General features: G+C 40.9%; 1 protein-coding gene across 1 annotated transcript; it reads right to left on the bottom strand.

The window, feature by feature from the left end:
- Positions 1-1783: 1783 nt before the first annotated feature.
- Positions 1784-24213, bottom strand: coro2aa (coronin 2Aa; the record flags this gene model as incomplete). The annotated part of the gene is made up of 12 exons (XM_080517827.1): positions 24108-24213; positions 14740-14940; positions 10832-10948; positions 10278-10427; positions 8703-8882; positions 7529-7645; positions 5783-5887; positions 5584-5680; positions 3741-3853; positions 3528-3618; positions 2846-3102; positions 1784-1921 (listed from the first exon to the last, which is right to left on the bottom strand). The coding sequence occupies exons 2-12, from the start codon at positions 14938-14940 to the stop codon at positions 1784-1786; spliced, it is 1566 nt and encodes a 521-aa protein (XP_080373953.1). The 5' UTR covers positions 24108-24213.
- Between the last annotated feature and the right edge of the window lie 210 nt (positions 24214-24423).

Raw genomic sequence — 24423 nt, 5'->3', positions numbered from 1 at the left:
GCTATACCAAGGCCGTAGCTCGGGGAGGGGCTTAGGGGGCTTCATTGAATAATGCAATTTTTAACGTATTGTATAATAAATTACACAGCATGATAAAACAACATATATTACTATTGGGGGTGATTAAAATAGTAAAGTTGCATTAAACCCCCCCCCAACTGAAAAAATGGCTACGGCCTTGAATACTACTTTAAAGCTGAGGTTTTGAAAGCATAGGCTGAGTCACACTATTACACCGCACGCGCTTTGTTTCACGCCAAGTTTTAACAGTCATTCTGATGTTGGATTTCTTAATGTTATAAGATATTATAGTTAATGGCTGTTGGGATGCGTATGAAAAAAAACTCATAACTGTTTACGTGTGTTCTTCAGTCACGTGTAGTCTTCATATATCCTCTGTAACTAGTGTTCATGTTACATTTGTGTCTCACATTCAAGCGTATTTCTTAAGTAATTCATTATCCAATTCAATTTCCAGTAAATGAACCAATTGTTTTAAAATTCAAGTTTACAAGAAATAGATGAAGGTTTTACCTTTCATGCATAATTTTTTTCATGATGTCCTTTCACAAATTAAAGCTTTAAGGGTAAGAAACATGAAACTAATATTATATGATCCTATACTCTGTGTGTATGTGTGTGTGTGTGTGTGGGGGGGGGGGGGGGGGGGGGGGGCTTTGCAAAATTAACATTTACATCCCTTTTCTAATAAAACACACCTGAGAAATTAGAATTCACTGTGCAAAAAAAAAAAAAAAGTGCATCAAAATATCTGTTCAGCAATTTATATATATGACACATGATTTGAATTCCTGTTTCAGAGCAATAGAAATGTAGTGCGAGTAAATACATTGAAAAGTGTACATCTCCAGTTAGCCCGACATAATGTGTGACACTCTTGGTCTTCACATTCATTTGCAATAAGAAATATGCTATCACTATTTAGTTGTTGCTTTTTTTTTTTTATTATACATGTTGTGTTTGCCAAGTTGTTGATTAAATTGCATTTTCTTTGACTGTTTTGAAATAAATATAAAAGATTGAGTTCAAAACTCCTAAATTAGGCTGTCAAATGAATTTTCCACTCGTTCAAAAATAAGAAAATAAAATCAGATGAAGCTTTTTAGAAAGGCAGAAGGGTTGACAGTTGGGATGACGATACTGTCACTGAGCTCAATCTCACACACAAACACACACACACACACACACATACACATCTGTTATTGAAGCCTCAAACATCACAGTCATGTCCACTTACAGTAGTTTAAATATTCTGGGGATGGAGGGGTGGGGGGGTATTACAATCACCAAGCATAAAAAATAAATTCAGCATTGTCTCACAATCACACAGAATGTCTGCTCCAACCCTGCAGTGACTTTCAAGCAACACACAGACAGCCACAGCATTCAGTCAAGTCTGTCTTTTATCTCCTGGCCATAAAGAGCATTAAAAAAGCTAAAAAAGCTTAAAAAAAAAAGAAAAAAAAAAGACAATAGGATTGCATAGCTGTGAAGCGTACAAAAGAAACAGGGCAAAGGTCAAAAGGTGCAGAGAGTTTTAAAAGTGTATGTACATGAGCGAGGGATATGCGTACTGTGTGTAGAGTCGACGAAACAACAGGCAGAAAACATGGGGGGGGGGGGGGGTTCCTCAGGTGAACCGGGGCTCCATCGAGAGGGAGGTGGTTTGGAAAATGTTACTGGGAAGTTTTTACAGTATGATGCAGGTGTCCTGCGAGGAGGTGACAGTGACTCAGCATGTGGTGGTGGTGGGGGCGGTGTCTTAAAGTGAGCTCTGAGACTGGGAGTTTTTCATGTTCTTAATCTCCAGCTCCAGCTGCTTGATGCGCACGTCCCTCTGACCGAGCAGCTCCCTCAGCCGCCGGATCTCCTCCTGCTGCTTGTGAAACTTCAGGCGAAGCTGTGGACAAACACATGCACAGTGCAGAGGAATGAATCCGGGGCGCCGTGTCCACTGGGGTCTGGGGAAATGCCGCGCGTCTTCATGTGTTTTCAGATACTGTGTCAGAGCGACGTGCAGACAAACCGTTCTTCACTCCGTCCTACCACTGAATAACTGATCTGAACATATCCGCCAGTGGCACACTGTCAACAATCAGTTTGTTTAACATGCGTACATGCGTTTTGAAGCTCAGGGCTACTATTGTTTGTTCTCTGAGGAGCTTCGTTCCACAGCCCTGCTATTGCATCATTTTTCCATTGACGATGTTAAAAACCCAATTCATGAGGAAAATCTTGTTGTGAGAAGCCTAATGGGTATGTTTGGGAAACAGTTGTCAGTCCAAACATAATTTAAAACTCTAGTTATTTAGGTTGTTTGAAATAATTTGAATATTGTAATTGTAAAAAAACATTTTTGGCCATAAAAAATTGGTCGACAACATAATATGGTTGTTAAAGTTCTTGTTTTTTATGGTTAAAATGGACAACGTGACCCTGTTATGGTATATTGTGTTTAAATTCCTATTGTGGATTGGTACGACGATGTAGCAGGGTAGAAGTATACCATGCACTATTATTAAATACTGTACATGATTGATCATGTCAATTTTTATAAAAAAAAGATCTCATTCATTTGAACATACTTTTGCCTCTAGTCACATAAGCTAGCGAGTGGACAGGGCAGCATTAATGGTATAATAATGAGAATAAAGATCAGTTAAACTGATAAGAGTAAAAAAAACTACATGCTCTCTTTGTTCACGTCTGTGATTTGTGAACAAGTGTTGCCACACAATTGTTAGTTAATATTTAGGTTTAAGTATCAAACTTGGTTATAAATATATGTCAGGTCTGTCAGACTGTATGAGAGTGAGAGGTGTACCTCGTTCTCTGTCCGGGGCGGAGAGCAAAGTGCCAAGTCTTCTCCGTTGCTCACAGGCACTCGACTCCGGGAATCCTCCGTGATGCTGCCGTCATCTTTGCTTTCTTTGGCCGCGAGCTCGTCCTGAATGACCGCCAGCTGCAGCATGCTTGGCCGGCTCTGAGGTTTGCCCGTGTCCAGCGAGCTCCGCAGCTCCTTGGCCTCCGAGAACGACTCAGCGTCTTCACTACCAGGCTTCAAAGACATCAACACTGGACCTGGAAGACAAAGTAAGCCAGAGTCCAGAGGATGAGCTTATGATGAAGAATGTAGGGCTTTGAAGAGAGACTTCACCTTGAGCCTGGACAGAGAAAAGTGCAGCGACAAGGAATCTATACTGAAATCACCTTGTAGTGATAACCACAGGTTTATGAAGTGAAATCTGTCAATTATTTTCAATTATTTGCCTGATAATAAAACATGACCACGCGATACAAGGATACAGAGTGCCCTAATGTGAAATCCTAATTTTTTTTTTTTTGGTCCTGCCAGTAGGCAAAAACTCAAAGCTATTCTCTTTCAGCTGATCTACAGCGGAGAGACGACAGCGTGACAGACAATCACAGAATATTAGCGGTACAATAGCCCTCAGCTCCTCGAAGGCAGAGACAAATATCACACACTTATAGTCACTATTTCCCACCTTTGTCGATGCCGCTGAGCCACTCCTCAGCAGTCAAAGCAGGCTTGTTGCCAGCAGTCATTGGATAAATGTCTTCTTGGTAGGACTCCGACTGAAAACACAAACACACCAAACTCAGATACACACACAACAAATTATAGATCAAATGTGTGAAGCCCAAAGAGCTGCATGCGTAATGGGGTCCTGTCGATGTAACGTGTGTGTGCGGCTCACCCTGCGCGGAACAATCATAGAAAGAGGCTCGATGAGACTCTTGACTGTCACCAGTTTGTAGAACCTAAACACCTCACAGGAGCTGACATCTAGACCTCGCTTTGGCATCACACCTGCAAGACGACACACAGGGCAAAATGCTTCAATCACAAAAGAGACGCACTGACAGCATCTTTAATAAACAGAGGTAATATGGTTCACTGTATACTTGTATGTGCAGTATATAATTTAAATATTATAGCTTTATATACATTTTAGTTTGATAGGCAGTTGCCAATTGTGGTTTACGCGGCACAAACCTTGTCAGAAGTATTGGGGGTTTACAGTAATGTAGAACTTCTATAAAGATTTAAAGGGATTTATAAGGATTTTATAATAGAATATATTCACAAATCTGTATGTTTTGGGGGTTTCTTTATGTTTTGTGATGTAAACAATGAAAAAAAAAATTGAATTGCAAGTTCTTTTAATTCAATTGTGGTATCAAGTTCTTAAATGGCAATGATGATTCCTCACTTATACTGTTGGGCTCTGTTGGGCTCGAGATCGTAGACGGAGTGAAGGGGGACGTAACAAACCAGATTTTCCCTATGGATTTGGCCAGTAGTGCAAGTGCTAACCTGGGAACATTTAGATATAACATTTCACCAATATTTTCAGAATTTACCATTCCTTGATGATAGTGAAGTGCAAACAAGCCAGAAATGATGGCAGCAACATTTAATCAGGCACTGGCACTCTATTGACTTCTCAAGTTATTTCACAAGTAAAAATCTCAGTATAATAAATGTAACATTTCAATTCTTTATGTTTAGATACCCAAGGTTCACTCTGTATACAACTCTCATTAAATTAAAGTGTTTTGTATTTTTCGATGCAGCATTACAATTTACAATTACACTAACATTCACTTTAATACTGCAGGGTTTTTTTTTCCTTGTCAAAAAGCGATATCATTTCTAATTTAGTCTTCACTGGAGGCACTAAGGGTTAAAATCTTGACTGTGAGCATGACGAGTCCAGGTTTGAATCTTTGTTGTGGCAGGAAAAGCATCAGGTGTAAAAACTAGACAATTCTACAGTGCAAGCTGCAATGACTTGCTGGGATGAGCCATGAAAAACAACAAAATAAAAAAAGTAGTAATTACTTACAAATTACAACTGAATAAAAAAAAAAAAAAAACAGTCACAATAATTCATAAACACAAGAGTTTTTGTGCACCACTGACCCAGACATGACATTGGTAAATATCATTTCTGGAGTTTCTCACATAATAAAATGATGTACAGTTTAGAAAGGTTGATTTTGATTTGGTCATATTTGTAGGCCACTTACACATAATTCCCTGCACTACTAGTCTTGTTGATATTTTGGTTTTATAAATCTTGCTGTATAATATCGCTATATCATGTTTACCATGTAACTAAGTATGCATTTCCCAAAGTCACCAGTCACTTGTATTCAGGTACCATATTTAAAAAAAAAATAAAAAAATTAGATGAGTTTAAATGTGTCTTTAACCAAAAAGAGCAGATAAAAAAATACACGAGAGTGAAACCAAAAGTGGAGAGTGAGTCAGTCTCCATGTGTGCTTTGTGTCACTTCACCTGCTCTACAACAACAATGCAATCAGCTGCTTTGGCTATTCAAAGCTGGCGTGCAAATAAGCACGCCAGCTTTGCCTACAGGTAAGTCAGAGTCAGCAAAGCCTGGAGGAAAGGCATAATTTTCAAACGTAAATCAGAAGCTATGCGATCACTTCACTTACATATGAAGGACTTTTGCTTGTAGAAGCATAACAAAGTGAGAGTGTGGGCTAATATGTTGGTGAGTGTTTCTTACCCATTCCTTTCTGAGGTAGATTTGAGCGGTACTCAGTTAAGTATTGGATGTATGGTTTTTCTGTGCTGATCTCATAGTACCTCATATTTCCATCACCCTGAAAACAAAAACAAAATTTTTACTTGTTGAAACTAAATCTGGGCATTGAGCTGGGATGTTTAAGTATAATTCATTATCTATATGCAGTTTCAAAACTCACCTTCCCAGCAATGTAGAGCATGTGTGTGTCTGGGTCATAGAAAGGAAATAAGACCCCCGATGACCCATCCAGGTTCTCCTCCAGCAAAGGCACTGACAAATCCTCCTACAATGCACACAGAAGGAAAAAAAACCCCAACCTGTTAAACACACAACATTAACCACGGCGTGCACAACATAGAAGAAGAAAAAAAAATCTCCCTTGATATAAAATACTATCATTTAAATCCACATCAGAGGCACTGATTTAAAACCAGTGAGTGCTTTGGTCCCTAATCCGTGCTTTGCCTTAATCCTCCACGACGATCCACTCTCACACATCAAAACAACACCGGACCGCCGCTACAGAATAAAAAGCTGTTGTTAGCACAGAATACAGGGCGTAATCAGGGGTGAACAAATAATCACAAGGGGAACAGATTCAGATCAGTTGAACACAGACTCGGTGCTTTCTCAGGTAAACGGAGCAGTTGAGCAGCTCATTTCATCCACTAGATGGCAGAGTTGGGTCTGAAACGGTGGCTGGAGGTCGTTTGAAAGGCATCTTACATCTGACAAAACAAACGTGATTGTAAAGACGCTGCACTCAGAACTGGACTGCACTTTAGACACGTATTTACCAAAAACTGGAAACTTTCTTGATGGTTTTGAATCAATTAAAAAGTTGTTTTTGTTGGGTTTTTTTTTCCACCACTAGTTTCAGCATTTTATCCACATCCTGTTGGAAAGTTTCTTTCTTCAATTAGGATGTTTGGAATTAAAATGTTCTATTGTACAGCAACTTTAAACAAACAGGACAGTAAATAAAGGTGCATCCAAACAATTTGAGTATCGTCGTATCAGTTATTTCTGTGCTAATAAGTTCGTTCCCAAAAAAAAAGGCTTCGATGATTATCTTTAGTTACAACAAAAAGGAAACTCAAGAGTTTAGGTACTATTTTAATCTTTTTGAGATGCTGTTTCTTATTTTTGTTTACATGGTTTATAAGCTAAAACAGTACGATTAATGAATAAAACAAGAACGGCTCCAGTTATTGCATTTCTAATAAATGTAATGCAGTATATGTAAAGAAAACTTACTGTTTGAATACTAATATGTGAAAAATGTATGTTTTAATGTAATGTAATCATTGTTTCTTCCTGCCTTTCATTTGAGTCTTAACACCGTGTGAGCTGTCATCCTATCAATATTTTACAATAATAATGTCATAAATGATAATCTTTATTGCAGATACAGGTCCATAAAAAACAAGAACACACAAGTGCATAAAGAAAGTAGAAAAAGTAACAAACATACTAAACTGTGCACATTTCTTTTTCAAATAAATACAACCATTATACAAACGTCACACAAACTGCATGTTAAAATGTATACAGACTATTATTCTATTATTACTATTATTTCCATTGTGGCCTTTGCTTTTGTGTTGTGGCTTTTACTATTGTTTTGACCCTTCTGGGCCACCGTACTTTTGGCTGTGGAAGAAGTTTTTCAAGTCATCTGATGGAGGTTTTTTGTTGTTGTTGTTGTTGTTGTTGTTGTTGTTGTTGCTTAAAAAAAAAAAGTAAAACACCGTTTGAGCCGTTGTCAACAAAAGGTTGAGTGAGCGCAGCTTGAGCTGACAGGGTTCATGCTGTAAAAGAATCCTTGTAATGGATTTAGCAGGCAGAAAACATCCGGTGAGGTGTGAATATCTATAGTCCACGTCTTCTTGCAGTGCGTTCAGTGATGGTCAGCTGCTCTCACCTGATCCCACAGAGCGATCTGTCGCTCGTTCCAGCGTGACGTGCCCGTAGTGAGGAGCATCTTCATGTTTCCCAGTATCAACACTTTACTGGCTTTGTGCGTCTTGCTGTTGGCTTCCTGCAAGAAAGTGACACAAAATACATCAAAATCAGCTTTATTTAAGCACAATAATTCTGACTGGGTCCACACTGGGTGGATCACCAGTCCATCACAGGGCAAACAGTGAGACAACCAACCACGCACACGGTCCCAGCTACAGACTATTTAAAGTCACCAATTACCCTCAAATGCATGTTTATAGATTGTGGGAGGAAACTGATGGAAAAAAAACAAAAAAAACCCCAACAACAACACACAAGCACATAAAGAACATGACAACTTCAAAGACAAGCCACCAAGCCTGGACTTGAGTTTTTCCACATTCTCGTGGTGAGGTAAGAACGTTATTCACTGAAGCCCCCCTGCAGCCGGATTTCACAAGATGTTACAGGTAATAAGAAAGGCTGATTACAAGGCGTCACTGTGAAAGCACTCTGCCGTTCTTGTGGAAAAAAAGAAAAAAAAAAGGGGGGGGGGGGAGGTAGTGGAGTCGTATAAAGGATGCGTCACTGACTGTTGACCCAGAGGTCTGTGGAGCTTTGCTGTGACCTGGCCTCGGAGCCTAAGGTGTCAGTTTTGTCTGTGTGGTGCTGGATGAGCGCCTGGGTGTGCACGCTGCGGAGCAAAGAGTCTTACACAAGACTGGCCGTGACACTACTGTGCACCACGCCTTCAGCTCAAAGATCAAAGGTTTTAGCTTGTCAAAAAAAAAAAAAATCCCCAACAATAAACGGATTGTCACATTGGAAGTTGTTTTCAATAAACAAGTGCAGCTTTCCTTGATCACAGTTTAATATGAAAGCAATTGAAAATAACAACAAAAGCTGCACAAAATGCTTCTATACGTTTATGCTTTAGAAATGGCATTTATGAATGAAAAGCTTTATTGATTTCGCCATTTTTAAAATGTTTCTCACTGTCAACTGTCTAAAGACACACACACACACACACACACACACACACACACACACACACACACACACACACACACACACACACACACACACACACACACACACACACACACACACACACACACACACACACACACACACACACACACACAGAGTCGTACCCGCAGCACGTTTCCTGAGCGCGTCTCCATCAGTCGGACCTTCCTGTCTTTGCAGGCGGTCGCGAAGAGGCTGCCGTCCGTGTTGAAGGACATGGACAGGACCACATCAGTGTGGTGGCTGATGGTCCGCACTGGGTTTTTGATCACCTGCTCGGGACAGTCCAGGTTCCAGATCATCACCTGAACGGAGCAACAACACGGGACACAAAAACAAATTGTACGTTTTTTTGAAGAAAAACTATTCTGTATTCACTTGGTTCTTTATATAATTAAAAAGTATTTTGTACACAGAAGTAAAAATGCATCCAAAGAATGTGAGCTTTCGCTGAGAAGTATGCAATCACAGAGAAAGGAACACCATGGTAGCACAAATGGACATAACAGTGCATACTTTCCTTATCTAAAAAGGAATTCATGCTGCTGCAATCAGTTGTGTTTAGAAGGAAAAAAAAAAAAGAACGAAGTTATTGGAGCTTGAGGGAATTTCTCAACCACATTTACTCCCTCACCTCAGAAAGAAGCTGACAGATAAAGAAAACACTGACTTTGTTTCTGATTACAGGCACTAGGTTGCATGCATCACACAAAAGTAACCCTTCTGGATTATAATGTGCTTGTTCAGTGCTTTCCTCACACTTAGGAGGGTCTCCTATGTGAGGAAAGGCTTCTATTGCTCACGTTAAAACAAGAGTTTTCAGACATAGTCCTCATAATTTTTGTGATAAAATCAGAACAGAATCACTCACATGAGAAATCTACTGATCCTGTGAGAGTTTAGTCTCGACACTAACTGAACCTGATTTTTAAAGTTCCACTTATTGTCATTGTACATGTGACAGTGTCATTAGTTTGCAGTATTTAAAGTTGCTTATCAGTATAAGCATGAATAAGAACAGAGGCTGCTGTATAATTATATGCTGCATTGATAAGTTAACTGTCCAGCCTGCATTTATATCATTGTGCTACATTGTGTTAGTTGTTGGATTTTTGCTGTCAGAAACAAACAGCGATCACCTCCAAAGTCAACCGTGGCCCGGATTATCATGCATCAACAGTAGAGAACAGCAGCTTTTACGTATGCAACATGAAGTATATGAGTTCAGAGTCCCGGTGTCTTGAGGGAAGAAGCTGTAGCAGAGCGTAGTAGATAAATGCCCCTGAGCCTCCTCGGAGGTGAGAGGGCTGTCAGGGGTCGGCCATTATTCTGGAGGCCCCTCTCACACGTCAGTGTTTGTAAAGCGCCGAGTGAGTACGGCAATTCTTCTTAAGACTCTGGACTGGGTTTGTGAAAGAGGGCTGACATGGGATGTCTGCACACTCGAGTGGAAACAATCTCGTTTTTCTTGATGCTCTCTGTGAAGCGCTTGTGATGATGTGTAACATCTCACAGGCCGCTTTGCTTCACGGCCGTGACCTGTTTGGTGGCATTTTGACATTTAAATGTGACAATGAGGGTCACAGTATGGGCCTGGCTCATTTCTTGTTACTTGAACATCTGTTACTCCAGAGCGTGTGTGTGTGTGTGTGCGTGTGTGTGTGCGTCTGCGTCTGCGTGTGCGTGTGCGTGTGTGTTACCTGGTAGTCGTAGGCCGTGCTGAAGAGGATGTTCTTAGCAGTCGGGTGCCACTCAATGAGGCCCACCCTGCGGCTGTGACCCTGGAGCTCCTTCCATGCTACTGTCAGGTTTTTTAACACCCCATGAGGAGGGATTTCCCACAATTTAACCTGCACGCAGACACACACGCACACACACCAAAACGTATAAACCCCACACCCAAAACGAAGCGAATCCACACCGGGATGAATTCGGGAAACAGACAATATAGCCCCGAGACACATTTGGTACAAACAGAATGAAGAGGAGGAAGAACTTGTTGACTCTTCCTTTTTTTTCTTTCAACTACAATTTACTCTGAGCCACTGTGTCAGGTTAGAGCTGAGGAATGTGCGGAATGACTTCGACTTCTTCTCCAAGGCTAAACCGTGTGGCAATAAAACAATATCCCTGCTTCAACACGCTCACATTGCAACAGGGCGATGGCACAGGTTCACAAATATACTGTGTGTGTGTGTGTGTGTGTGTGTGTGTGTGTGTGTGTGTGTGTGTGTGTGTGTGTGTGTGTACAAACCGTGGTGTCTTCAGAGCAGGAGGCGATACAGTAGTCGTTGAAGGGATTCCATTTGATGTCTAGCACTTTGCCCCTGTGGCCCGACACGCGAGGGTGGTGGGGGTCCACTTTACCCGTCTGACAATAAAACACACAAATGCACACACACATTAGAGCAAGGTGTAAATTGCATCTCTGCATTAAAAAAAACAAACAAACAAACAAACAAAAAAATCATAGGACTTCTTCTGTTTGTAAAGTGAGGAATTTAAATCTGGTGAGGATTAGCATGTCGGAACATGGAGAGACAAGTTGAACCTGATTGTGTTTAAGGGAAATAAAATCAACCAGCTGAGGTCGTAAAAGAAGTTACTGACTTCTGGAGGTTATGTGGATGCATTTTAATTGGCTTGGAGCAGAAACGTCCTGGAGTGTCGAGGCTGCTCGCGGTGTTGCAACTTAATGCGAAAATAATCTCATTATCTGGTTTATTGTTCATATTTACAGTACAAACATTGGAGGCTTCGTTCCAAATCAAACCCTTAGGAAAAATGAAAAAGGTGAATAATTATGACTACGTTATATTGCATTCTGTAGCCTCATTGCATCTTTATTATATAATCAGTAGTTGTAACCTTGTAATTTTCACCAGATGATAATTATTTAATAGGTCTTTGCAATGTTCTTCAATAACAAATGCTCCTTTTTCTCATCCTAAACAGAAACATATCTTTAATGTAAAGACACCAGATCTTCAGTTGAAGGATTTTATATGAAAACAGTACTTCAATATGAAGTGTATTTGAACAGAGACCCCCAAAAATCTGAACGATAAAAACGCCTTGAAAAGTTTTCTTTCTATTTCTTTTTGCTATTTCTCAGAGCCTCGGTGAGGTCATGTCCTTAAAGCTATGGGAGGCGGCACGTTCTTGTGTTTCAGGAGCATTTTAAGTACTTAACGCGACAGTTTCCCACATCAAAGCTGTTTTACTGAATTCTTCACAGCTCTGTGCAATTTAACATTAGTTATAGTGCTATAAAAAATGAGAGCAACTCGTATTCCAACACGTTGGAAATATCAAATACGGGGGTGTGGCTGTGTTTTCAGTTTGAATTTCAGTATTCTCTTAGCGTATTATCATTGATCCAAGGAGAAGACGACTCAAAGCAGATTGAATTAGGTCAACTGGACTTGGTCGTATGTCTTGAAAGACACTTGGACTAAGTGGCCTCGTCAGTTCATGCTGTTCCCTTGAGCAGCCGAGTGACCTGAGTCAATTTGCTTGGTATTGTTTTTCCGCTGGAACTGGCTGGGACGCTCCGCCTGGCAAATGACACTGAAGATAACTGCAAATATAAAGAACCCATGGGGTAGTAGTGAGTACTCTTTCAGGCACTCGAGCAAGCAGACATAGATTTGACCATACGTGTGAATGTGTGTGATCTCCCTGTCCCGCAGACCTGCTTTTCTCCCACAGTCAACTGGTATTCATTCCAGCCTCTTATGACCTTAAACATGACATGTGAGCATAGAAAATTATTGAAAAATTAACTGCTGATATGTGAAACAGTTGAATAATGGTTGACGATGCATTTCATGCCTCACAAATTAATTCAATCCACTATTACATTAGGTTTATTTTAATCTGACATCACACATACTATAACTAACAGTTAAAATATGTCTGTGTATTTTTCTATATCCAATCTTATCAGATCTATCCCTATCTTATCTTGAGTTGGCGCTAAATTCAAAACCAGGCATTGTGACTGGAGAAGATCTGAGACATAATAAATCGCTTCAGAGAAGCAAAATCATCTGACGGGTCTTAAACCGAAACCCCACAGTTTCTACCTAAATAGCATTGGGCTCAATAAATGCCACAAAACATTGTGCAATCAAAAAACATGATGACCACAAGTATGTGGCTGCGATCCGACACTTGCAGGACCAGCGCAGCAATTTGCCCGTAGGAACTAACGCAGGCCCGTGCTACTGAGGAGGAAGCAGACGGTGGTATCGAGGGGTCTGTTCATCCATCTTCTGAAACGGCATCACTTAAGTTATTGCCACAGCAAGCAACAATAACCCTATTTATCAGACCTTCACAACCAGCAGACACTGTGTCGTTACTCATACATTTAGTCACACAGCGCAGTGCTTCAACGTCTCAAATAGATGGGGTGGCCCTTTAATATCTTAAGTATTGCAGCTTTGCAGCGAGGCGGCGAGGCGTGCAGAGCGAAGCTTCAACAGATCTAAACAGGACGTGTTAATCTGAGCAGGTTCGGGCAGGTCTTCCAGGTTGCAGCCAGCCAAGCCGTGCAATGACATAAACACGGAGATACTCGAAGGAGAATCATATTCGAAACATTTATGACACACGCCGCTCGCATTCCGACAGCTTGTATCAAAGGGGAAAGTTGCTGGAGGAAAATTCTGCTGCAACAGGACTGCTAATTACAATGTTTGTGCAAGCAGCAGCAGCCGCGTCCCTTCAACCGACGCATGCAGCTGCGGGCTGAATTACCGAGCAGGTGAGGCTCGTTTGAAGTGACGCAGTGACGGGACCATCAACGACCGCTTCCGGAAAATCCGACGGGGGAGTCGAACTTCTGCTCTTGTGGTTATGTGTAAACTACTTTCCTCAGAGAACAATGGGTTATCTGTACGTCCACTGATGTGGGATGTGCAGAAGGAAGGACGGGGAGGGGGGCTGAAGTTTCACCTCTTTGAGACACTCAGGGTAAAGGGGGGGGGGTCGGTTCAAAAAATGAGTTATATCATTCCTAAAGTTGTATGCAATCCCTACCCATGCCAAGAGGGCGGTGATAACTCAAGGAGGCAGAGGGAGCGATGAAGCGGGGAAGAGGTGATGAATCAACGGACTGGAAACATGCAGCCGGATCTTCAATTTAACCGGCCGCGCGAGCGAGGATGTTCGTTTGCGAGTCCACGGTGTTTATTGATAACATGGGCAGATTGGATAAAAATGCATAAATGGTGTCTGAAAGGAAGTTTGATGAATTACATTCAAGCCGAGGTTAATGAGGGAGATAAGGCAGAGTTATGTGAGAAACCAAAAGACCACATGCAGTGTTTACGTTGGAGTCGATGGGGGTTTCTCCGTGCTTTATTTGACGAATCCCTCCGGCTGCACCGCTGCTGCGCTATTAAGATTATCCGAGGGCAGAACTGTCTTCTCCAGGTGCACCGCATGTACAGACTCAAACAGAATAAAGATGTTTAACGATTACTCAAAGCAATGAAGGGATTTCCATCTTCCCGTGACAAGAGGAGCAGGTTCAGTAAAGAGGATTGTAGTCATACGTGAAAATCATGACTCCTCTTTGTTATGTACCTTGAGGAGAAAAAAATCTTAACGTAACATGCTTCAGTTTTAAAACATGAACTTGAAATACACAATTCTAATGTTTAATTTTCTAATGTTTAATTTCCTCAAACGGCAATTTGATAGTAAATACGAAGAAGTCATAATGTTATGAAAAACTTCATCTGCTTTGTCAAAATATAAACAAGAGTTGAGTCGCTGGAAAATTTCGAACTTAATCCCCAATAGAACTGCATTGAACAGTTCAGATAGACAGTGTTCATGTGATCAGGGTTTTGTTTGGAGGCTTTATTGGTTTAGTTTTGCCATCAACCCAGTTAGGACCCAATAAATGTTTGGGGTTTTTTTTGTTTTTTTTACAGGAAAACCTTGATATTCCTGCCCGACAATAGTTGGATGCAAAGGCAAAACAACAAACATTAGGTTCTTGTATGACGACGTGCAACTGTAGTAGCTGTTAAAATTGCAGCTGTTAACCTACGGTTGCACAACACTCAGATCTAAAAACGTGTCTTTAATTAAAATTAATCATTTAAACCTCCGCCCCCCCCGCCCCCAATCAAGAACGATACTCACATGATGGAGAGACAGGACCAGAAAGGACCCTCCCCCTGCACACTCGGTGATGACAGCCAGGAATCGTGGGTTGACGGTGCAAAAGTTGTTGTCCTGGACGCTGCGCGTGATTGGCACGCCATCATAGCAGCTCTCCTTGGTGGCGGCCTTACCGAACACGTGGCGGAACTTGGAGGTGCGATACTGAGGGCGCCATGTCATCTGAGAGGAGGAGGAGGGAGAGGGGGTGGAGAGGTCAGTCAAGGAGACTCATACATCTTTCAGTTATGATGACCCATGTTTTTATGGGTGTTGATATTCTTCCTCACTGCTGGCAAGCAAAGGGGAGTCAAGCGGTGAAATTCACACAACAGAATGTGTGCTGCAATTTTAATTATTAAAATACATTTTTTTTTTTTTTTTCTAATTTACCAAATTATTAGAAGCTCCGCGTTTAAGAACAATAAAAAGACTGTGCTGGTTTGTTTATACGTCAAAGCACCTGCTTTGTGTAATATCCCTTTAGATCATAAGCGGCGATGGGTTTAGTGCTTTGCAATAAAATAGAAGTGACATTAACTTCTTTTACTTCAGGTTAAGACACTGAGGAGCTTCGTGAGCAAAACACACACACACACACACACACACACACACACACACACACACACACACACACACACACACACACACACACACTTCTTCTGTGCAAAAATTAAAAAGTTGTGTTTGTGTCGCACACATATAACTTTTAAAATCACTGGAAACTGAATGTATTTAAAAGACGATCAGTATTGTTGAAAATTGGAGTCGCATATTTCACTATTTGACAATGAGATGTTGAATGTTTTTCATTTTCAACAGACATCATACTTTTCTTGTTTCTCTGCGCTATTCGCAGCAAAACCAGTCACAATGGAGAAAACATGAAACTCACAGAAATCTAGTTATGTTGTTTGGATGCAGTAAAGCTCAGTGCAGCTTTAAATATTTGATGTAATAGAGAAACCATTAACGCAGGGAGATTTTAGGCCATCGTTTGTCTGGTGATCATCCGAGCGAGCAAGTGAAAATCAAAAGTGACAGGCGGAATCTTGTGTCGTTATGACAGTGTCTTTTTCATGTCAGTATATCAATGAGGTATTCAATCCTAAAAATAAACTGACACAGTAGCTGAAGCGTGGATTATTTTTTCTTTTTACAGAGCAAGAGTTTTTTTGTTGTTGTTTTTTTAACATTAGTTGTTTAACGAATTCATTTACAGCTCTGTAATGCAATAAATGTGATTTAATGCACAATAGTTTATTTATTTTCCTTGGGGAAAAACAACAATAATTTTAGTTTATTGTGTCAGAATATTACCCGGGATATCATTTTGTATCTTAGGTTACTATTGATTCTTGTTAGTATATGATTTGTTCATATTAGGTATTACATCAGTTATTAGTCATTCTCAATCAACAGTAACTGCATTTGCGTTACGGATGACCATTTCTGAAAACTCCTACATTGTATATGACTTCATAATTTATTTTCTGGCAAACAGAATGAGAAAAAATATACCCATATTTTGAGATGTTGTGCAAATAAAATCAATAATTTGACCAAATATGTGACATCGGATGTACAAAGAGAGAAAAATATGTGAGACTTCCCAAATCTGGAGTCTTTTTTATTTTTTTTTATAGCCGCTTTGTTTAAGCCAGTCGATGCATATGTCATTACTGTGAGCGATAAGAGGCTCCGGTCCGCTGGGACGAGGCCCGGCCAGCCAGCAGGTCTGCTCTGTTCTTCTGCCTGGCCTGCTGCCTGCATGCCGCATGCTCATTACTTATGAATTAGGGGCGGAGGAGGTTGATGGATGAGATATTAATGCAAAAAAATGGATTCAAACAACGAGCAACAGCAACAAATCAAAACAGAACTTCCAAACTCATGTTCAAACCTTGAGTCTTTGAAATGATGGCCAAAATAGTCATAATTTAAAACTACATGCTCAGCATGATGCAGGTGTGGCTGAGAAGCAGCGCAGAAGTGAGCTGAAACCCTGGAATAAACGGGCGGGGATCGTGACTTCGTGTCTCAGTTTACGCTCCCGCCGCTCACCTTCCACCCCGGGGCCATGGCGGAGAGCCTGGCGCTGTCACACAGGAATGTTTCCCGACCTGACGAGGAGCTCCATTAAACATCTCGGGTGTTTAGGAGTCTCAAGGCCACTCAGACACCATCAGTCACAGCTGCCTCGTCTGCTGAACCTCACTACTGTTACACACCGCCTCCTTCATTCCTCTGTCACCTGAATAACAACAACGTCAACATTAAAATGAAGGGCGCTTTCTCTCACTTCCTCAATAAGGTGAACAGACGCGACTCGATTCATTCAATTTACATGTCACTGATGATCAGTGGTGGGAAAGTTACTATTAATTAAAACTTGAATACAGTTACTAGTTACTCCTGTGAAATGTATCAGGGTTACATTGCAAATTAATATATCTAAAAAAAAAAGAGTAGGTGCTCAAAAACACAAGTTCTGCATTACTTTTATTTGCTTTTCTCGCAGTGTGTACATAGCTGTTAAGGAAACTGCTCATGGATGAGAAGCTTTTTTTTGTTTGTTATTTGTTCTAAAAGCTTTTGATTGGTTGGTTAGATGAACAGTGGCGTTACAGCCAAGAGGTCTATCCGACTGCTGAATTCAGTAAAACATTATAACATAAAAGTATTTTATGAAGAATTCGCAAAAATAATTGTACATAATGCAAAACAGTTACCTGGATGCAGTTTCTTATCTTCTTGTTTTCTAAATTTTTCATTTTTGTTTTTGCAAACTATGTTGTGGCATTTTTAAGCTCTTCTGTGTTGTTTTAATATGAATGGTCCAAGTTGATAAATATTAGGGATACAATAAGGGTATTTGATGAACAACTTTAAAATTTGTGCGTAATTTATTATTTTTGGGGGGAGAACTCTGTTTCCAAGTTGAATATAGATCTATACAACATATGAACACTGTATACACTATAGGTTTTGCATATTACAAGTTAATTTTACACACAACTTTACATTGTTTTGGCGATAAGTTAACTTAAGCAGCAAAATCTCAGAGGAGCCACTTGGAAGCCAAAATAGGCAGAATATTTTGGGATCTAAGCTGGTGTTAAATCAGTTAGTTGGAAGTTAAACTGTGGTCTGAAAATATTAGTCTGATATATCAATCTGCACAAGACGGCTCATCAACTCATGAAAATGAGAAGCAGCACCAAAGCAGTGGAGATAAACTACCGAAATGTGGATGGCAGCAGACAACTCTTATAACGTCAAGCTAACGACAGTTTTCTGATTAACAGATTAACAGATTTCTGCACTGAAGCTTTTTTGTTGTTTGTTTTAAATGAGTCTATAATACACTTACAAAAATCTTCAGTAATACAATGTATTTTAGCAAAGTAATTAATAGTTTTACCTCAATTCTTTCCAGTGCTTTAAAAAAATAATGAAGGTAAAACAACACATTTGAAAGAAGCATCCCTCAATTTTTGCCACTTCCATTCGCATTTGAGTTTTTATATCATCTAAAATGACCTTGTTGCTGACTGAGCTGTGATGATGACGATAATACTGCCTTCAGATTAAACAATCTCTTCGTAGTTATTGTAAAAAAAAATATTTTTATTCATTTTCAATTATAATTGTGGCTTGAGCGTGAAAATCCTGCAAGTGAAATTAAAATCTGCCCAACTTCATACAGCGTTCATTTAAAACTGTAACAGGATATAATAAGAGGCGTAAACTACTTTGATATACAGCATTTAGTCAAAGAAAAAGACAGACACACACTGTGCCCTTCATTTTTCATCACCAAACTCAATAGTTAGATCTTCCAGTGTGAGTGAACGTGTGCGAGAAACGTGGCGAAGCTCCTTCGAGGTGTTTTGGAGATATCACGTTGAGAGAATCTGCTCCTCTCTGCCTTTAGCCAGGCAGAGGCATTAAAAAAAAAGGGGGGGGAAAAGCAGTAAATCCTCACATTTGAGAGGCGGGAACAAGCACATGTTTGACATGTTTGCTTAAACGACACAGTGAGCTGACAGTCGTGATATTGGCTCTGCAGGCAACCACAACAGCTCGCTGGAGTCCGGAAAGTCAGATCAAACTCACATGTTTACACAAGTGATGCCAATAATGATGCTGAGCAGATATACACTCATAAACCACTTGATTAGATAGGCGCGTAACATCCAGTGGGATCCAGTACAACAGCTTTGAGATAAAGTCTGACTCCATGAAGAAACAATCTCGCTCACGTCAAGCAAAAGTATAAAATCAAACTCCGGAGGTACAGTTCATGTTCACAATACATCCATGCATCATTGCTATGTTTTCTACTGGTAACATATGTGTAAATCTTTATACATTTTACTATAAAGCTTTACAGTTGCACACAGCAGGTCGATTTCACTGAAGTAATGAGAGGAAACATTCAGAACTGCCATGTTGGGGGACGTTAGACCTGCATCTTGGACATCCCACTGTCTCAGACTGACTCGATGTATTTTTACATCAACATCTCAGTTTCTTGTAATCCAACGTGTCATGATAGAAAACCAACACATGCTTTTATGAAGACTCAAGATGATTTGGAGTTAGCAGGAATATCATGTGTACTATAAGAGAAGTATAGCGTTCCTCCTGAGTTATGAGTATTTAGAGTGGAAACCTGACGGTAGAAAAATTAAGCTTAAATTCTGATGTGTTCTCACCTGCCATCACCTTCAACCTCATTTCTGAACAACAGACAATAAGAAAAGCTTAAAAAAAAAAAATCGTATTTCTCTCATTTCATGTCCTGAACTTTAAGTGCAAAATGGTGCCATCAACTAGAAACGCACAACGTCCTTCCATGGTGATAAAACAGATACAGACATTTGTTTCTGAGTGAAACAGTTTGATCGCTGAAGCTGATAAATGGTTGAATATGTTTAGTGTCGTTGTGCAACGGAGAGACAAGCGGACCCAAAGAGCAAGGTGATGCAGGAGGAACAGAACCGGTGTCAGCGGAAAAGACCTTAAACGAGTTGTTATACATGAAGCGAAGTACAAACCACCATTAGAACTTCTGTCTCGGTCCTGCTTAACCCACAGACTGAGGAAGTTCCTTTCTCCCGCCCATTGCCATCAGAGGAACTTCAACATTAACAAGTGAACGTGCTTCTCTGCTCTCAAGTCCAACTCAGGGTATCAAACACAGCTATTGACTATCTATTATGATGATGATATATAATGTATAACCATATCACGACAATTGGTTTAGCGATGGAGTGCTCTCTTACAGACTACTTGAATTTTCCTCTAGATCAAGAATGCGCCTGTGAAAGAAGGTGGTGGGAGTTTCCATGTTCTCCCCTGTGCATGTATACATATTTCACAGGTACTCCAGTCGCCTCCCACCATTCAAAAACAAGCATTTGAGACTAACTGGAGTTTCTAAATTACCTGATAGTGTGAATGTGTAAATATATTTATATAGGTATGTTTGTCTTATGTATACATGTTTGCCATCACCCGTCTTTATCTGGGATCGGCTCCAGCGCCCATCATCGGACATGTTATATGCAGAAAGGGTTTCAGGCAAATATTTTTTTCTGACCTGAATTTACCACTACCAGATATGTTATAAATTCATTGTGGCAATGAAGCGACAAACGACAACACAATGTGAACATCAGTCATTTTGATTCAAGACACAGTAAAGAGCTAAAAAAAAAAGAGAGAGAAAAAAAAAATAATGAAGGCCAAACAAAAATAGATGAATAATTGTCAGGAGACTTTGCGTAAGTCAAAGTATTTTCTTTCACTATTGTAGATACACTAACAAGACGCCTTGGTGTGGACTGTGCCTGCTTACAATTATGTAAACGCCAACTTGTGTTGTGCAGCAAAAACCACAGCAGGTCACATCTTCTATTTTATTTTATGTTCTCTGCAATAAAAAAAAACAGACAACAAAAACCAACAGCTGGAAAGTCACTTCCTCATTGGAACTTCATTAACAAGACTGAGGCCCATTAAGCCCCGAGACACTAAGGAAATCTTGCAATTATACGTGTTTTCTATTTTTAATCCAAGTTTTGAATGCACACGTGTGTTAAGGGCCTGAATGTAACACTCGGAAAGCCGCATGTAGTTACTAACTGGAGCACATCTGGGCTGATATAATCAGCGTCCGTGTATTGCTGAGGCTTACAAGGCCCGAGGGAGAAGCTTCCAGGGCCGACAGCTAAGACATCTTGTCACAACTAAAGCAGGTCGTAATCAGGCCAGCAGCGGCGCCCCCCTCAGCTCTGGAGTGCAGCAGGTACACGGCGGGCCGCATGGTGGGCGGCTGTCTTTGCTCTTTGCAGAAGTGATGACGAAAACACTATCCTGGTTATTTTTACTCCGGCTTCTTGCTGATCAAAAGACATTCAGGCACGTTCACTGGCATGCACAAGAATGACTTTATTCGCGAGGATGTCTTTGACAGGCTCTTTGTCTGGCACAGTAAAAAAAAATAAATAAAAAAAAGGATATGTAGCCTTTTTTTGTCAGAGGGAAATGTATTTTAGTCCACCACCAGTGAGTCACAGCAGTAACCGCATTAAGGGGGCTGTAAAGGCGGTCATAAAACTAAACTGAAAACACAGATATGACTTTGAAAAAAGAACTATATTGTACATCTGGTTTGCTCTGCTAGAGCTCCTGTGCGGGTCTTCTTCCTATTTCGATGTGGATAGCACACATATTCACCTTTTCCCCTCGTAGTCACCGTCTCTGAAGCAACTCATAAGTCATAATCAGTGGCAGTGGCAGCCACTCCTCTCTCTGGCCTCTCTCGGGGAAGCGCGGATCAAAGTTTACTTATTGGTGTGCAAGTATTGATCATTTCAGCAGCATAGCTTTACGCCTGCAGGTACGTGCAGCAGTGACATGTTTCATGCTGAAAAGCAGAAAATTCAAAGTTTCCATGCACATGAATCATTTCTTCCACTCATTTGTCGACGGGAACTCTTAACAGTTGAGCCTTCCGGCATCAAAACTAATCCGAGAACCAACGAAACTGGGAAACTAAAATGTGCTCCGGTTCTGAATTCGCGCACTGTAGATGTCAGATGTTTTGTAAACGCTCAGAGTGAAACGGAAGACGGGGATAGTACAGGTGCGAATGCGTGTCTTGGCTGTGTAAGAGTGTGCATGCACTCATTGTGTGCGACTGACTGACTGAGAGCTCGTCTCTTTGTTTGGACGGTCTGATATCATACACAGACGACGGCTTACAAACCTCTGTCACATAATAGGATAACAGCCACACTGGTAATCCAATCGCCAACTTGCTGCTATGAAGCACACATGTGAGCGAGTATGAAAGGATAAGACAGGATATGGCTGCGTGTGTGTGTCTATATGTGTATTAGTCACTGTGGCTCCCTGCAGAACAACTGTCCGGGTACTTTCAGTTATTCACAGAACCTATACGAAACACACTTTACTTTCACTAATATGGTCTTATATTTTCAATATTAACTTGAAAGCTCTGGCACACATGTTTGTATATCCAGACCTCTGCATGAACACACAGTCGAGGTTTATCCTCGCAGGTTGTGACAGAAGTAAATTAATGATTAACACAAGCAGTCTGGTGGGCAGGGTGTGGGTGACCTGAATGAGACCAAGCACAGGTGAAAACAACAGAATGTATCAAAGGTTTTACATAATTCATAGTGAAATCATGGGTGGTGAATTGGGAAAAGTTGTAATTTTTATTGTATTATATGTTATACTCTATTTAAGTGTGTGACTGCTATGACTTAGAATGTTAAAGGTCAAGGAAATGCCACGCATGCTCATGCAGACACACCTGAAGCGCCTTCTTTTTCTCATAAAAGCTGATAACAATCCACATTTTTAGCAATAACGCTTTATGTGTGTGTGTGTGTGTGTGTGTGTGTGTGTGTGTGTGTGTGTGTGTGTGTGTGTGTGTGTGTGTGTGTGTGTGCGTGTGTGTGTCAATACCTACAGTGAGTCACAGTAAGAAAACCAGTTAGTTTCATGTATGTTGACACATAGTTTGCGTCATTTTTTAAATGAATATCTTTTCGTCTTGTGAAAGTGGTAATAAAAAGGAATGAAAACCGGCAGGTCCACAGTTCAGTCCGCCAGCAAAACTTGTCTCAGTCATGTATTGGGCTTTTCCAGTGAGGAAGTATCTCATTAAAACCAATGTATTCCTGAGAGTTTTCCATTAGTTCCCCACTTGAGGCAGCTCCCATGTTCCGAGTCCATTAGCCATTAGAAGTACATGCATGTGTGTAATTTACAAAACAATAAGATATAATCATGGGTGCACTTACACAAAGCAAGTCTTCCTGTAAGCTGACAGGAGACACACACACACACACACACACACACACACACACACACACACACACACACACACACACACACACACACACACACACACACACACACACACACACACACTAAAGAAGGTTGTATAAATGTAATTTATCCAAATCTTGAAAAGCTTTCTGAGTCCAATCAGGAAACATCTAATTAAACGGATTCTGCTGAGTGAGTGGTGCAGACATATGCCAGTGTTCTCCACACATTTTCCCAGTATAGGACAAAAACAGTGGAGGCTAATGCAGAAATAAACCCCCGACATGAGAACCAGAACAGTCGCTTAATCAAAAGGACGTCAACGTCACTGCAATTAAAACCACAATGAGCACATTTGTAACTCCATAGTGGTGTTTTTAAGGGCGGACACCACCATAAATAGCATGTGCGGGCACAGATGACATGACTGGGACATCAGATGACGAGGTCATTATCACTGTTGTGGAACAGCTTCAGTTTTTTCCCCCGACATTTGTTTTTTGGGGTTTTTTTAGAAATAGAAATAGAAAAGAAATAGAAAACATTTCCACACTCGTGGCAGTGAATGAAAGGCTCCTCGTCCAAAGGAGGACGCGTGCAGTCCGCTGCTGAATGAATGCGTGATATATCAACGTAGACCGTGCTCCTAAAAATAGTGTTTCAATATGCAGATAGTGAAAAACCTCAATTGCATCTTGTTGGAAGCCTGTCCTCTGCACACGAGTTTCAATCCTCGAGGAGGATAAAAGTGAAATAGAAATACTGTATTAATCCCACGGGGACGGGAGCTGCCACACGCAAACACACAAACACACACACACACACACGTACCACATGCACAGAGATCAATAAGAGAGCTGCAGGGCAAAGGGAGACAGTCACGAAAGAGAAAGATTAGAAGAAGAACACAGAAGTTAAAGAGTTTTCCAAAAGTGAATATGCAGGAGGCAGAGAGACCTTTAAGCAGCACTCACCCTGTCGGGCGAGTCGTCACTGGCGGAAGGAACAGCAGCACGACCTGGAGTGAGAAAAGTTGCTCTCGGTCAGGAGTGGCAAGTCAAAAAAAGAAATCTCCCCTCCGGTCACTCCTCCAGCTTTTATCTGAAGCTCTTCTTCACATGCACATGAAGTGAGTCCACTGGCCGACTGTCCCGGTCCGGCTCCTCTTCTCCCTTGATGTGTGCAGTCCGCTCAGGCAGGCAGGGGAGATGGAGAGTGTATGTATGTGTGTGTGTGTACGTGTGTGTGTGTGTGTGTGCGTGTGTGTGCAGCATGAAGCCAGGAGCGTGT

Source organism: Blennius ocellaris, assembly GCF_963422515.1.
Source record: "Blennius ocellaris genome assembly, chromosome: 3".
Classification (NCBI taxonomy): domain Eukaryota; kingdom Metazoa; phylum Chordata; class Actinopteri; order Blenniiformes; family Blenniidae; genus Blennius; species Blennius ocellaris.
The sequence above is the reverse complement of the archived record's forward strand: the minus strand, read 5'-3'. Positions and strand labels throughout refer to the sequence as shown.